Source organism: Oncorhynchus gorbuscha, linkage group LG11 (assembly GCF_021184085.1).
Source record: "Oncorhynchus gorbuscha isolate QuinsamMale2020 ecotype Even-year linkage group LG11, OgorEven_v1.0, whole genome shotgun sequence".
Classification (NCBI taxonomy): domain Eukaryota; kingdom Metazoa; phylum Chordata; class Actinopteri; order Salmoniformes; family Salmonidae; genus Oncorhynchus; species Oncorhynchus gorbuscha.
Genome location: NC_060183.1, coordinates 85,817,156 through 85,833,404, shown reverse-complemented (window position 1 = coordinate 85,833,404; position 16,249 = coordinate 85,817,156). Strand labels below are relative to the sequence as shown.

The 16,249-nt window shown below is 47.6% G+C and overlaps 2 protein-coding genes across 2 annotated transcripts in view; both read right to left on the bottom strand.

Annotated features, from left to right (window-relative positions):
* LOC124047990 (phospholipid phosphatase-related protein type 1-like) overlaps nt 1-12,752 on the bottom strand; it is a 29,876-nt gene extending 17,124 nt beyond the window's left edge. The window contains exons 1-3 of the mRNA XM_046368353.1: nt 12,557-12,752; nt 7,413-7,510; nt 898-1,086 (exon numbers count right to left, since the gene is read on the bottom strand). Coding sequence (XP_046224309.1) covers nt 898-1,086; nt 7,413-7,472 — 249 coding nt within the window. The 5' untranslated portion in view covers nt 7,473-7,510; nt 12,557-12,752. The remainder of the gene's footprint in view (nt 1-897; nt 1,087-7,412; nt 7,511-12,556) is intronic.
* LOC124047740 (extensin-like) lies at nt 9,649-11,865 on the bottom strand. Its single transcript, XM_046368045.1, has one exon. The coding sequence runs from the start codon at nt 11,863-11,865 to the stop codon at nt 9,649-9,651; it is 2,217 nt and encodes a 738-aa protein (XP_046224001.1).
* Nucleotides 12,753-16,249: the final 3,497 nt, after the last annotated feature.

Here is a 16,249-nt window from a genome sequence, read left to right as displayed (position 1 = left end):
GGAGCCTTATTGTGACAGAGAGAGAGAAAGAGGAGCGAGGGGGCACAGAGACAGAGTCCGTCAGTAACCTAGTACTCACGATGGTGGGGGGAGCCTTATTGTGACAGAGAGAGAGAAAGAGGAGCGAGGGGGCACAGAGACAGAGTCCGTCAGTAACCTAGTACTCACGATGGTGGTGGGAGCCTTATTGTGACAGAGAGAGACAAAGAGGAGCGAGGGGGCACAGAGACAGAGTCCGTCAGTAACCTAGTACTCACGATGGTGGGGGGAGCCTTATTGTGACAGAGAGAGAGAAAGAGGAGCGAGGGGGCACAGAGACAGAGTCCGTCAGTAACCTAGTACTCACGATGGTGGTGGGAGCCTTATTGTGACAGAGAGAGACAAAGAGGAGCGAGGGGGCACAGAGACAGAGTCCGTCAGTAACCTAGTACTCACGATGGTGGTGGGAGCCTTATTGTGACAGAGAGAGAAAGAAGAGCGAGGGGGCACAGAGACAGAGTCCGTCAGTAACCTAGTACTCACGATGGTGGTGGGAGCCTTATTGTGACAGAGAGAGAGAAAGAGGAGCGAGGGGGCACAGAGACAGAGGGCAGAGCCAGCAAGACAGAGTCCGTCAGTAACCTAGTACTCACGATGGTGGTGGGAGCCTTATTGTGACAGAGAGAGAGAAAGAGGAGCGAAGGGGCACAGAGACAGAGTCCGTCAGTAACCTAGTACTCACGATGGTGGTGGGAGCCTTATTGTGACAGAGAGAGAGAAAGAGGAGCGAAGGGGCACAGAGACAGAGTCCGTCAGTAACCTAGTACTCACGATGGTGGTGGGAGCCTTATTGTGACAGAGAGAGAAAGAAGAGCGAGGGGGCACAGAGACAGAGTCCGTCAGTAACCTAGTACTCACGATGGTGGTGGGAACAGCGGCGACCACGCAGTAGAGGATAAGGGGAGGGATGAAGCTGCTCTCGTCCACCCCGGGGTACGGCTTCATCAGGTCAGCATCGTTGCAGAAGAACCCCTGGACGTGGATGCCGAACGTGTCGGTCAGCTCAAAGTAGTAGGCCAGCAGGACGGTCCCTGCCATTATCACCAGCTGGAGAGACAACATCAGGGAGATATCAGGCTGGAACCCTAACCTAAATACAACCTGACCTAACTCAAAGTAGTAGGACAGCAGGACGGTCCCTGCCATTATCGCTCTACCGTTTACCCCCAGCCTCGCTCTACCATTTACCCCCAGCCTCGCTCTACCATTTACCCCCAGCCTCGCTCTACCATTTACCCCCAGCCTCGCTCTACCATTTACCCCCAGCCTCGCTCTACCATTTACCTCCAGCCTCGCTCTACCATTTACCCCCAGCCTCGCTCTACCATTTACCCCCAGCCTCGCTCTACCATTTACCCCCAGCCTCGCTCTACCATTTACCCCCAGCCTCGCTCTACCATTTACCCCCAGCCTCGCTCTACCATTTACCCCCAGCCTCGCTCTACCATTTACCCCCAGCCTCGCTCTACCATTTACCCCCAGCCTCGCTCTACCATTTACCCCCAGCCTCGCTCTACCATTTACCCCCAGCCTCGCTCTACCATTTACCTCCAGCCTCGCTCTACCATTTACCTCCAGCCTCGCTCTACCATTTACCTCCAGCCTCGCTCTACCGTTTACTAATAGTGCACATACATTTGCCCTCCTCCCTACACTATAACATTACAGTCTAATCAAATACCTGTTTCAGTAAGCTAGGCGTATGTCACTTCTTCACAGAAGAGGCTTTTAATTCACCTTTAGCAGAAATGCCTTCTGGAACATGTGCATTTTAATGTGATAGAGGTGATAGAATAACAACCTATCCCTCAATGTAACCAAGACGAAGGAGCTGATTGTGGACTACAGGAAATGGACCGAGCACGTCCCCATTCCCATCGACGGGGCTGTAGAGGAGCAGGTTGAGAGATTCAAGTTCTTGGTGTCCACATCAACAACAAACTAGATTGTTCCAAACACACCAAGACAGTCTTGAAGAGGGCACGACAAAGCCTATTCCCCCTCAGGAAACTAAAAAGAGTTGTATGGGTCCTGAGATCCTCAAAAGGTTCTACAGCTGCAACATCGGTTGCATCACTGCCTGGTATGACAACTACTTGGCCTCCGACCGCAAGGCACTACAGAGGGAAGTGTGTATGGCCCAGTACATCACTGGGGCCTTGCTGCCTGCAATCCAGGACCTCTACACCAGGTGGTGTCAGAGGAAGACCCTAAACATTGTCAAAGATCCCAACCATAGACTGTTCTCTCTACTACCGCATGGCAAGCAGTACCGGAGTGCCAAGTCTAGGACAAAACAGCTTCTCAACAGTTTTTACCCCCAAGCCATAAGACTCCTGAACAGGTAACCAATGGTTGCATTGTCTCCCCCCCCCCCAACCCCTCTTTTACGCTGCTGCTACTCTCTGTTTATCATATATGCATAGTCACTTTAACCAGATCAACATACTACCTCAATCAGCCTGACTAACAGGTGTCTGTATGCAGCCCTGCTACTAACAGGTGTCTGTATGCAGCCCTGCTACTAACAGGTGTCTGTATGCAGCCCTGCTACTAACAGGTGTCTGTATGCAGCCCTGCTACTAACAGGTGTCTGTATGCAGCCCTGCTACTAACAGGTGTCTGTATGCAGCCCTGCTACTAACAGGTGTCTGTATGCAGCCCTGCTACTAACAGGTGTCTGTATGCAGCCCTGCTACTAACAGGTGTCTGTATGCAGCCCTGCTACTAACAGGTGTCTGTATGCAGCCCTGCTACTAACAGGTGTCTGTATGCAGCCCTGCTACTAACAGGTGTCTGTATGCAGCCCTGCTACAACAGGTGTCTGTATGCAGCCCTGCTACTAACAGGTGTCTGTATGCAGCCCTGCTACTAACAGGTGTCTGTATGCAGCCCTGCTACTAACAGGTGTCTGTATGCAGCCCTGCTACTAACAGGTGTCTGTATGCAGCCCTGCTACTAACAGGTGTCTGTATGCAGCCCTGCTACTAACAGGTGTCTGTATGCAGCCCTGCTTAACAGGTGTCTGTATGCAGCCCTGCTACTAACAGGTGTCTGTATGCAGCCCTGCTACTAACAGGTGTCTGTATGCAGCCCTGCTACAACAGGTGTCTGTATGCAGCCCTGCTACTAACAGGTGTCTGTTGTGCAGCCCTGCTACTAACAGGTGTCTGTATGCAGCCCTGCTACTAACAGGTGTCTGTATGCAGCCCTGCTACTAACAGGTGTCTGTATGCAGCCCTGCTACTAACAGGTGTCTGTATGTAGCCCTGCTACTAACAGGTGTCTGTATGTAGCCCTGCTACTAACAGGTGTCTGTATGTAGCCCTGCTTTCAGGTGTCTGTATGTCTACTAACAGGTGTCTGTATGTAGCCCTGCTACTAACAGGTGTCTGTATGTAGCCCTGCTACTAACAGGTGTCTGTATGTAGCCCTGCTACTAACAGGTGTCTGTATGTAGCCCTCTACTAACAGGTGTCTGTATTCAGCCCTGCTACTAACAGGTATGTTGCCTTGCTACTCTTTCTGTTTTATTTCTTTACTTCCCTACACACACACACAACTTTTTTTGGGCACCATTGTTTAGCACCTGTTGTATTCAGCATTTCACTGTGAGGTCTACTACACCTGTTGTATTCAGTATTTCACTGTAAGGTCTACTACACCTGTTGTATTCAGCATTTCACTGTAAGGTCTACTACACCTGTTGTATTCAGCATTTCACTGTGAGGTCTACTACACCTGTTGTATTCAGCATTTCACTGTGAGGTCTACTACACCTGTTGTATTCAGCATTTCACTGTGAGGTCTACAACAGCTGTTGTATTCGGCGCACGTGACAAATAAACTTTGATTTGAAATACAATTGTTAAATTATGACCCTATTTGGTTTACCACAGAAAAAGTGAGAAGCCTTCCCACTAGCAGTGATGTAAAGTACTTCAGTAAAAATTATATACTTTTTACATTTTCCCCGACACCCAAAAGTACTCTTTGCTTAGCAGGACAGGAAATGGTCCAATTCACACAGGTTTGGAGTGCTCCCCTGGCTCACTGCAATTAAAAAATACATAAAAACACCAACAATTATGCCATTTGGTTTGCGTAATAGGGAATTATTTACACTTTTAATTTTGATCAAGTACCTTTTTACAATTACTTTTGATACTTAAGTATATTTAAAACCAAAAATGCTGATACTTTTACGCAAGTAGTATTTTCCTGGATGACTCACTTATGAGTCATTTCCTATTAAAAAGGTATTGATACTTTAACTCAAGTATGACAGGTTTTCCCCCACAACATCCCGCTAGCCATCATAGTCTGAGATAATTGATGGGCTGGACATGCCGGAAGATGAGTTTGGATTGGTCGGCCATGTAGCATGCTTCTGTCTATAATAAGAGCTGCTCAGTATGTGTTGATGAGTTTGGATTGGTCTGCCATGTAGCATGCTTCTGTCTATAATAAATGCTGCTCAGTATGTGTTGATGAGTTTGGATTGGTCGGCCATGTAGCATGCTTCTGTCTATAATAAGAGCTGCTCAGTATGTGTTGATGAGTTTGGATTGGTCTGCCATGTAGCATGCTTCTGTCTATAATAAATGCTGCTCAGTATGTGTTGATGGAAGATGAGTTTGGATTGGTCTGCCATGTAGCATGCTTCTGTCTATAATAAGAGCTGCTCAGTATGTGTTGATGGAAGATGAGTTTGGATTGGTCTGCCATGTAGCATGCTTCTGTCTATAATAAGAGCTGCTCAGTATGTGTTGATGGAAGATGAGTTTGGATTGGTCTGCCATGTAGCATGCTTCTGTCTATAATAAATGCTGCTCAGTATGTGTTGATGGAAGATGAGTTTGGATTGGTCTGCCATGTAGCATGCTTCTGTCTATAATAAATGCTGCTCAGTATGTGTTGATGAGTTTGGATTGGTCTGCCATGTAGCATGCTTCTGTCTATAATAAATGCTGCTCAGTATGTGTTGATGGAAGATGAGTTTGGATTGGTCTGCCATGTAGCATGCTTCTGTCTATAATAAGAGCTGCTCAGTATGTGTTGATGGAAGATGAGTTTGGATTGGTCTGCCATGTAGCATGCTTCTGTCTATAATAAGAGCTGCTCAGTATGTGTTGATGAGTTTGGATTGGTCTGCCATGGCATGGTTCTGTCTATAATAAGAGCTGCTCAGTATGTGTTGATGGAAGATGAGTTTGATTGGTCTGCCATGTAGCATGCTTCTGTCTATAATAAGAGCTGCTCAGTATGTGTTGATGAGTTTGGATTGGTCGATGTAGCATGCTTCTGTCTATAATAAGAGCTGCTCAGTATGTGTTGATTGTCCTTTATACCTGGTGGTGCTGAAATATATAACATTAGCCATCGAGAATTATATTTTTCCAGTCTTCTCCACAACATTGATTGGCTGAATGGTTCCAGCCTGTAGCTACAAACAGTTGGAACAAGTTATGATGGTTCCAGTCTGTCTACAAACAGCCACGAGTTAGTGTGAACCAGTCTGAGCTTGACAACACTGGCCAGAGAACAGGCTGTAGCTACAAACAGAACAGAGTTATATATGGTTCCAGTCTGTAGCTACAAACAGAACAGAGTTATATATGGTTCCAGTCTGTAGCTACAAACAGAACAGAGTTATATATGGTTCCAGTCTGTAGCTACAAACAGAACAGAGTTATATATGGTTCCAGTCTGTAGCTACAAACAGAACAGAGTTATATATGGTTCCAGTCTGTAGCTACAAACAGAACAGAGTTATATATGGTTCCAGTCTGTAGCTACAAACAGAACAGAGTTATATTTGGTTCCAGTCTACCGTAAAGTGTTCATCCATGTATACGGATGAGTAAGAGTCTATTTTCTGATATTTAAACGTTTCCAATTGTCAGAACGTCATTTTCATTGCAACTTAAGGCGTACTGTTCGCTAGCTAACGTTACGTGTATGATCTGTGTAGTAATATTATTAGAATCAGAAATATATTTGCCTTGTTCGTTATAGCCTAACGTTAGCTAGCTAACATTGAATCTAGTTGGTTACCGTTAGCTACCTACAGATTCATACTACAGATATGACAATATTTGTATTGGTAGTAGTACGAGTTTGGATAATGCCAGGTCATGTTTTAGCTAACTAGCTACATGTCTAAACAAAAGACTCCACTTCGCCAGATGGTTACATGACCCATCAAGTTGGCCAGGTGTGTCTGAAGGTGATTACAGACATTTATTATATTTCATGGACATGAAACACATGTTCACCTGGGTGAAAATGGCTCCCGGCTGCATTCAAACATCGGAAAGATTCTTGGTGAACTAAATTGATGTGAGGGCAATATTAGCATTACACCGAAGTCTGTTTTTAACCAACTCCTCTTTGGTCTCTATGAGAGTTCCACATGACAGACAGTCTTACCTCTATGATCTGTTATCAGGTAACACCAGAGACAGTCTTACCTCTATGACCTGTTATTAGGTAACACCAGAGACAGTCTTACCTCTATGGCCTGTTATTAGGTAACACCAGAGACAGTCTTACCTCTATGACCTGTTATTAGGTAACACCAGAGACAGTCTTACCTCTATGACCTGTTATTAGGTAACACCAGAGACAGTCTTACCTCTATGACCTGTTATTAGGTAACACCAGAGACAGTCTTACCTCTATGACCTGTTATTAGGTAACACCAGAGACAGTCTTACCTCTATGACCTGTTATTAGGTAACACCAGAGACAGTCTTACCTCTATGGCCTGTTATCAGGTAACACCAGAGACAGTCTTACCTCTATGACCTGTTATCAGGTAACACCAGAGACAGTCTTACCTCTATGACCTGTTATCAGGTAACACCAGAGACAGTCTTACCTCTATGATCTGTTATTAGGTAACACCAGAGACAGTCTTACCTCTATGATCTGTTATTAGGTAACACCAGAGACAGTCTTACCTCTATGACCTGTTATTAGGTAACACCAGAGACAGTCTTACCTCTATGACCTGTTATTAGGTAACACCAGAGACAGTCTTACCTCTATGACCTGTTATCAGGTAACACCAGAGACAGTCTTACCTCTATGATCTGTTATTAGGTAACACCAGAGACAGTCTTACCTCTATGATCTGTTATTAGGTAACACCAGAGAGTCTTACCTCTATGGCCTGTTATTAGGTAACACCAGAGACAGTCTTACCTCTATGGCCTGTTATTAGGTAACACCAGAGACAGTCTTACCTCTATGGCCTGTTATTAGGTAACACCAGAGACAGTCTTACCTCTATGGCCTGTTATTAGGTAACACCAGAGACAGTCTTACCTCTATGGCCTGTTATTAGGTAACACCAGAGACAGTCTTACCTCTACGAAGATGAAACATGGGATGATGGAGTAACTGCGCTGTGTGTTGTCAGAAGCCATGTTGTCTCAGCAAAGAATGGATCAGTCTGGATCTCAATCTACAGGAGATGAAGGACTGTTAATATCATGAAATATTGGGAGTCCATTCTGATTCCATTCCTAAATTCCTGGAGATGGGAATTGACTCCAAGAGGAGTCCAAACCATGAGCTGATTCCAGAAACATACAAAACAATGTCAAAGGACAGAGGGTGACTGGACAACATACAGTGAAACTACAATACAGGGTTGAACATTCAAAAAACATAAAGTACATGTGTTATATACAATACAGGGTTGGCAAATAGACAGAGTGGGTAAAGAGTAGGGGAGGTAAAGAGTAGGGGGTTTAGACTGGCCTTTGGGGGTAGAGTGGGTAAAGAGTAGGGGGTTTAGACTGGCCTTTGGGGGTAGAGTGGGTAAAGAGTAGGGGTTTAGGTAAAGAGTAGGGGGTTTAGACTGGCCTTTGAGCACTGAGAGTGGGTAAAGAGTAGGGGGTTTAGACTGGCCTTTGAGGGGTGACGAGTGGGTAAAGAGTGGGGGGTTTAGACTGGCCTTTGAGCACTGACGAGTGGGTAAAGAGTAGGGGGTTTAGACTGGCCTTTGAGCACTGACGAGTGGGTAAAGAGTAGGGGGTTTAGACTGGCCTTTGAGCACTGACGAGTGGGTAAAGAGTAGGGGGTTTAGACTGGCCTTTGAGCACTGACGAGTGGGTAAAGAGTAGGGGGTTTAGACTGGCCTTTGAGCACTGACGAGTGGGTAAAGAGTAGGGGGTTTAGGGTGGGTAAAGAGTGGGGAGGTAAAGAGTAGGGGGTTTAGACTGGCCTTTGAGCACTGACGAGTGGGTAAAGAGTGGGGGTTTAGACTGGCCTTTGAGCACTGACGAGTGGGTAAAGAGTAGGGGGTTTAGGGTGGGTAAAGAGTGGGGAGGTAAAGAGTAGGGGGTTTAGGGTGGGTAAAGAGTAGGGGGTTTAGGGTGGGTAAAGAGTAGGGGGTAAAGAGTAGGGGGTTTAGGGTGGGTAAAGAGTGGGGGAGGTAAAGAGTAGGGGGTTTAGGGTGGGTAAAGAGTGGGGGAGGTAAAGAGTAGGGGTTTAGGGTGGGTAAATAGTAGGGGGGTAGAGTGGGTAAAGAGTAGGGGGTAGAGTGGGTAAAGAGTGGGGGAGGTAAAGAGTAGGGGTTTAGGGTGGGTAAAGAGTAGGGGGTTTAGAGTGGGTAAAGAGTAGGGGGTAGAGTGGGTAAAGAGTAGGGGGTAGAGTGGGTAAAGTAGGGGGTAGAGTGGGTAAAGAGTAGGGGGTAGAGTGGGTAAAGAGTAGGGGGTAGAGTGGGTAAAGAGTAGGGGGTTTAGGGTGGGTAAAGAGTGGGGGGTTTAGGGTGGGTAAAGAGTAGGGGGTTTAGGGTGGGTAAAGTGGGGGAGGTAAAGAGTAGGGGGTTTAGGGTGGGTAAAGAGTAGGGGGTTTAGGGTGGGTAAAGAGTAGGGGGTTTAGAGTGGGTAAAGAGCAGGGGGTAGAGTGGGTAAAGAGCAGGGGGTAGAGTGGGTAAAGAGCAGGGGGGTAGAGTGGGTAAAGAGCAGGGGGGGTAGAGTGGGTAAAGAGCAGGGGGGTAGAGTGGGTAAAGAGCAGGGGGGTAGAGTGGGTAAAGAGCAGGGGGGTAGAGTGGGTAAAGAGCATGGGGGAGTAGAGTGGGTAAAGAGCATGGGGGTAGAGTGGGTAAAGAGCATGGGGGTTAGAGTGGGTAAAGAGCATGGGGGTTAGAGTGGGTAAAGAGCATGGGGGGTAGAGTGGGTAAAGAGCATGGGGGGGTAGAGTGGGTAAAGAGCATGGGGGGGTAGAGTGGGTAAAGAGCATGGGGGGTAGAGTGGGTAAAGAGCATGGGGGGTGGAGTGGGTATAGAGCATGGGGGGGGTAGAGTGGGTATAGAGCATGGGGGGTAGAGTGGGTATAGAGCATGGGGGGGTAGAGTGGGTAAAGAGCAGGAGGGCGGAGGAATGGTGGCGTCTCAAATGGAACCCTATTCCCTATATAGTGCTCCACTTTTGAACAGGGCACACAGGGAATGGTCAACAGAGCACAATTCTAGCTGACGGACCTATCACCTAGGATGACATTGATGATGGTATGCTCCTGAAGAAGTAATTGGTGGTATAATCAAATTACCCAATAGAGGAAGTCAATCACCCACGTTGATATATTACTGTATGGCTAAATAGCAACAACAAGCAGCTGGGAGGATGCTGTGGAGCTGGTGTTGTGGGAGGATGCTGTGGAGCTGGGGTTGTGGGAGGATGCTGTGGAGCTGGGGTTGTGGGTGGAGGGGTTGTGGGATGCTGTGGACCCGGGGTTGTGGGAGGATGCTGTGGACCCTGGGGTTGTGGGAGGATGCTGTGGACCCTGGGGTGTGGGAGGATGCTGTGGACCCTGGGGTGTGGGAGGATGCTGTGGACCCTGGGGTGTGGGAGGATGCTGTGGACCCTGGGGTGTGGGAGGATGCTGTGGCGCTGGGGTGTGGGGCCGTGGTGGGAGGATGCTGTGGCGCTGGGGTGTGGGAGGATTGCTGTGGCGCTGGGGTGTGGGAGGATGCTGTGGACCCTGGGGTGTGGGAGGATGCTGTGGCGCTGGGGTGTGGGGCCGTGGTGGGAGGATGCTGTGGCGCTGGGGTGTGGGAGGATTGCTGTGGCGCTGGGGAGTAGGTCCGTGGTGGGAGGATGCTGTGGCGCAGGAGTGTCGGTCCGTGGTGGGAGGATGCTGTGGCACTGGGGTGTGGGAGGATGCTGTGGTGCTGGGGTGTGGGGCCGTGGTGGGAGGATGCTGTGGCGCTGGGGTGTGGGAGGATGCTGTGGCGCTGGGGTGTGGGAGGATGCTGTGGCGCTGGGGTGTGGGAGGATGCTGTGGCGCTGGGGTTGTGGGAGGATGCTGTGGAGCTGGGGTGTGGGAGGATGCTGTGGAGCTGGGGTGTGGGAGGATGCTGTGGAGCCTGGGGTGTGGGAGGATGCTGTGGACCCTGGGGTGTGGGAGGATGCTGTGGACCCTGGGGTGTGGGAGGATGCTGTGGACCCTGGGCTGTGGGAGGATGCTGTGGCGCTGGGGTGTGGGGCCGTGGTGGAAGAATGCTGTGGCGTTGGGGTGTGGGAGGATTGCTGTGGCGCTGGGGTGGTGGGAGGATGCTGTGGACCCTGGGGTGTGGGAGGATGCTGTGGACCCTGGGTGTGGGAGGATGCTGTGGCACTGGGGTGTGGGAGGATGCTGTGGAGCTGGGGTATGGGAGGATGCTGTGGAGCTGTTGCGCTGGGGTGTGGGAGGATGGTGTGGCGCTGGGGTATGGGAGGATGGTGTGGATGTGAGAGGATGCTGTGGAGCTGGAGGATGCTGTGGAGACTGGGGTGTGGGAGGATGCTGTGGAGACTGGGGTGTGGGAGGATGCTGTGGAGACTGGGGTGTGGGAGGATGCTGTGGCGCTGGGGTGTGGGAGGATGCTGTGGCGCTGGGGTGTGGGAGGATGCTGTGGAGACTGGGGTGTGGGAGGATGCTGTGGAGACTGGGGTGTGGGAGGATGCTGTGGACCCTGGGGTGTGGGAGGATGCTGTGGACCCTGGGGTGGGGAGGATGCTGTGGACCCTGGGGTGGGGAGGATGCTGTGGACCCTGGGGTGTGGGAGGATGCTGTGGACCCTTGGGTGTGGGAGGATGCTGTGGCCCTGGGGAGTGGGAGGATTGCTGTGGCCCTGGGGTTGTGGGAGGATGCTGTGGAGCTGGGGTGTGGGAGGATGCTGTGGAGCTGGGGTGTGGGAGGATGCTGTGGCACTGGGGTGTGGGAGGATGCTGTGGCACTGGGGTGTGGGAGGATGCTGTGGAGCTGTTGCGCTGGGGTGTGGGAGGATGGTGTGGCGCTGGGGTGTGGGAGGATGGTGTGGGGCCGTGGTGGGAGGATATTGTGGCGCTGGGGTGTGGGAGGATGCTGTGGCACTGGGGTGTGGGAGGATGCTGTGGAGCTGGGGTATGGGAGGATGCTGTGGAGCTGGGGTATGGGAGGATGCTGTGGAGCTGTTGCGCTGGGGTGTGGGAGGATGGTGTGGCGCTGGGGTGTGGGAGGATGGTGTGGCGCTGGGGTGTGGGAGGATGGTGTGGATGTGAGAGGATGCTGTGGAGCTGGGGTGTGGGAGGATGCTGTGGGAGAATGCTGTGGAGACTGGGGTGTGGGAGGATGCTGTGGAGACTGGGGTGTGGGCGGATGCTGTGGACCCTGGGGTGGGGAGGATGCTGTGGACCCTGGGGTGTGGGAGGATGCTGTGGACCCTTGGGTGTGGGAGGATGCTGTGGACCCTTGGGTGTGGGAGGATGCTGTGGACCCTGGGGTGTGGGAGGCATCATGTCCCATCAGGTTGGAGTTCACAGGGAGATCAGAGTGGGATAATGTCACCATGTCATCTTATTCTGACTGATCCTAAAATCAGCCCCTTCTACTGCTGAGAGGTTATGAAACGCGACCAAACTGATCCTAAATCAGCTATCAAGACACTTGATACATCCGGCCCCAGACCACAACCAAAGGCGACTGGAATGACACACAGACGAGCAAATTGTCTGTATCACCAACCATGTTCGTGATCCTACTAATGACGAACAAATGATGTCCATGAATGATTAGGCTCCTCTCTCCTCTCAGCTCGGTAAATAATTGGAAACATAAAACACGAGGACGGCGAGGTAATTACACAACAATCACGGTCTAAATGAGTTCCAGAGAGACAGGTGTTAGTCTGAGTTCACGGATCCTCCCTGGTAAAAGACCATTTAAATAATTAAATGACCCTCGGAGGACCATGATAGTACTCTGGTCCTCCCTCCGCAACGTGTGGCTTCATTCTCAGGACTGACCATTGCAACAAAGTAACGCTTTAGTTAAAACACTGGCTATATTTAAATCGGCTGAAATAAAAAATGAACACTCCGGCAATATCGGAACCAATTCCACATTGCGCTCAGCCACAGCACACGAACCCATCGACACTGTGAGAAACAAGACAATAGCTGAATAGGCGAATAGCAACAACAATTTGTCTATTTCTCACCGAGTGGCCGGGCTGCCACCGAGTGCATCACGGAGAACTTACCGTGCGATGAACGTATATTCCACTGGACGTGCACATCCATCAAAGGGAATGGATGAAAAGAATGCCCAGACGCGTGCATGCTACTCCATATTGTTAATCAGCGTTTTTAGCGCTACAGTGTCTGCTAGTAGCTTTGAGATGGGTGATGAGAACACCATCAAGTACCCCTCGCAACGGCACACAGAACTGGGAGGAGTCAAACTTCTATTCTTTAAATTTGGCGGATCGCAACCAACTGAAAGGTGCGTACACCGCCATCTACTGTAGTGGAGAGTGAGGCCGGACAGGGCCTCCATATTCATCTATAGCTCTCATCTTGCCCTATTTCTACCTACTGTTCTAGAGTATGAATTCATTACACTTTGTGACACAAAAGGACGGGAAACGGGAAGAAACACTGCCCTTCCAACTAACACTACACCCATTAAAAACCTCACCATTCTACCAACTAACCCTACACCCATTAAACCTTACCATTATACCAACTAACCCTACACCCATTAAAACCTCACCATTATACAAACTAACACTACACCCATTAAAACCTCACCATTCTACAAACTAACCCTACACCCATTAAAACCTCACCATTATACAAACCAACCCTACACCCATAAAAACCTCACCATTATACAAACTAACCCTACACCCATTAAAACCTCACCATTATACAAACTAACCCTACACCCATTAAAACCTCACCATTCTACCAACTAACCCTACACCCATTAAAACCTCACCATTCTACAAACTAACCCTACACCCATTAAAACCTCACCATTATACAAACTAACCCTACACCCATTAAAACCTCACCATTATACCAACTAACCCTACACCCATTAAAACCTCACCATTCTACCAACTAACCCTACACCCATTAAAACCTCACCATTATACCAACTAACCATACACCCATTAAAACCTCACCATTCCACCAACTAACCCTACACCCATTAAAACCTCACCATTATACAAACTAACCCTACACCCATTAAAACCTCACCATTCTACCAACTAACCCTACACCCATTAAAACCTCACCATTCTACAAACTAACCCTACACCCATTAAAACCTCACCATTATACAAACTACCCCTACACCCATTAAAACCTCACCATTATACCAACTAACCCTACACCCATTAAAACCTCACCATTATACCAACTAACCCTACACCCATTAAAACCTCACCATTATACCAACTAACCCTACACCCATTAAAACCTCACCATCCTACCAACTAACCCTACACCCATTAAAACCTCACCATTATACAAACTAACCCTACACCCATTAAAACCTCACCATTATACAAACTAACCCTACACCCATTAAAACATCACCATTCTACCAACTAACCCTACACCCATTAAAACCTCACCATTATACAAACTAACCCTACACCCATTAAAACATCACCATTCTATCAACTAACCCTACACCCATTAAAACCTCCCCAATAGACCAACTAACCAATAAAAACCTCACCATTCTACCAACTAACCCTACACCCATTAAAACCTCACCATTATACCAACTAACCCTACACCCATTAAAACCTCACCATTATACCAACTAACCCTACACCCATTAAAACCTCACCATCCTGCCAACTAACCCTACACCCATTAAAACCTCACCATTATACAAACTAACCCTACACCCATTAAAACATCAACATTCTATCAACTAACCCTACACCCATTAAAACTTCACCATTATACAAACTAACCCTACACCCATTAAAACCTCACCATTATACAAACCAACCCTACACCCATAAAAACCTCACCATTATACAAACTAACCCTACACCCATTAAAACCTCACCATTATACAAACTAACCCTACACCCATTAAAACCTCACCATTCTACCAACTAACCCTACACCCATTAAAACCTCACCATTCTACAAACTAACCCTACACCCATTAAAACCTCACCATTATACAAACTAACCCTACACCCATTAAAACCTCACCATTATACCAACTAACCCTACACCCATTAAAACCTCACCATTCTACCAACTAACCCTACACCCATTAAAACCTCACCATTATACCAACTAACCCTACACCCATTAAAACCTCACCATTCCACCAACTAACCCTACACCCATTAAAACCTCACCATTATACAAACTAACCCTACACGCATTAAAACCTCACCATTCTACCAACTAACCCTACACCCATTAAAACCTCACCATTCTACAAACTAACCCTACACCCATTAAAACCTCACCATTATACAAACTAACCCTACACCCATTAAAACCTCACCATTATACCAACTAACCCTACACCCATTAAAACCTCACCATTATACCAACTAACCCTACAACCATTAAAACCTCACCATTATACCAACTAACCCTACACCTATTAAAACCTCACCATCCTACCAACTAACCCTACACCCATTAAAACCTCACCATTATACAAACTAACCCTACACCCATTAAAACATCACCATTCTACCAACTAACCCTACACCCATTAAAACATCACCATTATACAAACTAACCCTACACCCATTAAAACATCACCATTCTATCAACTAACCCTACACCCATTAAAACCTCCCCAATATACCAACTAACCAATAAAAACCTCACCATTCTACCAACTAACCCTACACCCATTAAAACCTCACCATTATACCAACTAACCCTACACCCATTAAAACCTCACCATTATACCAACTAACCCTACACCCATTAAAACCTCACCATCCTGCCAACTAACCCTACACCCATTAAAACTTCACCATTATACAAACTAACCCTACACCCATTAAAACCTCACCATTATACAAACTAACCCTACACCCATTAAAACATCACCATTCTATCAACTAACCCTACACCCATTAAAACTTCACCATTCTATCAACTAACCCTACACCCATTAAAACTTCACCATTCTACCAACTAACCCTACACCCATTAAAACCTCCCCAATATACCAACTAACCCATTAAAACCTCACCATTCTACCAACTAACCCTACACCCATTAAAACCTCACCATTATACAAACTAACCCTACACCCATTAAAACATCACCATTCTATCAACTAACCCTACACCCATTAAAACCTCACTACCAACTAACCCTACACCCATTAAAACCTCCCCAATGTACCAACTAACCTAATAAAACCTCTCCATTATACCAACTAACCCTACACCCATTAAAACCTCACCATTATACAAACTAACCCTACACCCATTAAAACATCACCATTCTATCAACTAACCCTACACCCATTAAAACTTCACCATTCTACCAACTAACCCTACACCCATTAAAACCTCACCATTATACAAACTAACCCTACACCCATTAAAACATCACCATTCTATCAACTAACCCTACACCCATTAAAACTTCACCATTCTATCAACTAACCCTACACCCATTAAAACTTCACCATTCTACCAACTAACCCTACACCCATTAAAACCTCCCCAATATACCAACTAACCCATTAAAACCTCACCATTCTACCAACTAACCCTACACCCATTAAAACCTCACCATTATACAAACTAACCCTACACCCATTAAAACATCACCATTCTATCAACTAACCCTACACCCATTAAAACTTCACCATTCTACCAACTAACCCTACACCCATTAAAACCTCCCCAATATACCAACTAACCCATTAAAACCTC

Bases quoted from the DNA above. Each gene is read 5' to 3' on its own strand.
- LOC124047740 (XM_046368045.1), bottom strand. From the start codon at position 11,865: ATGGTGACATTATCCCACTCTGATCTCCCTGTGAACTCCAACCTGATG.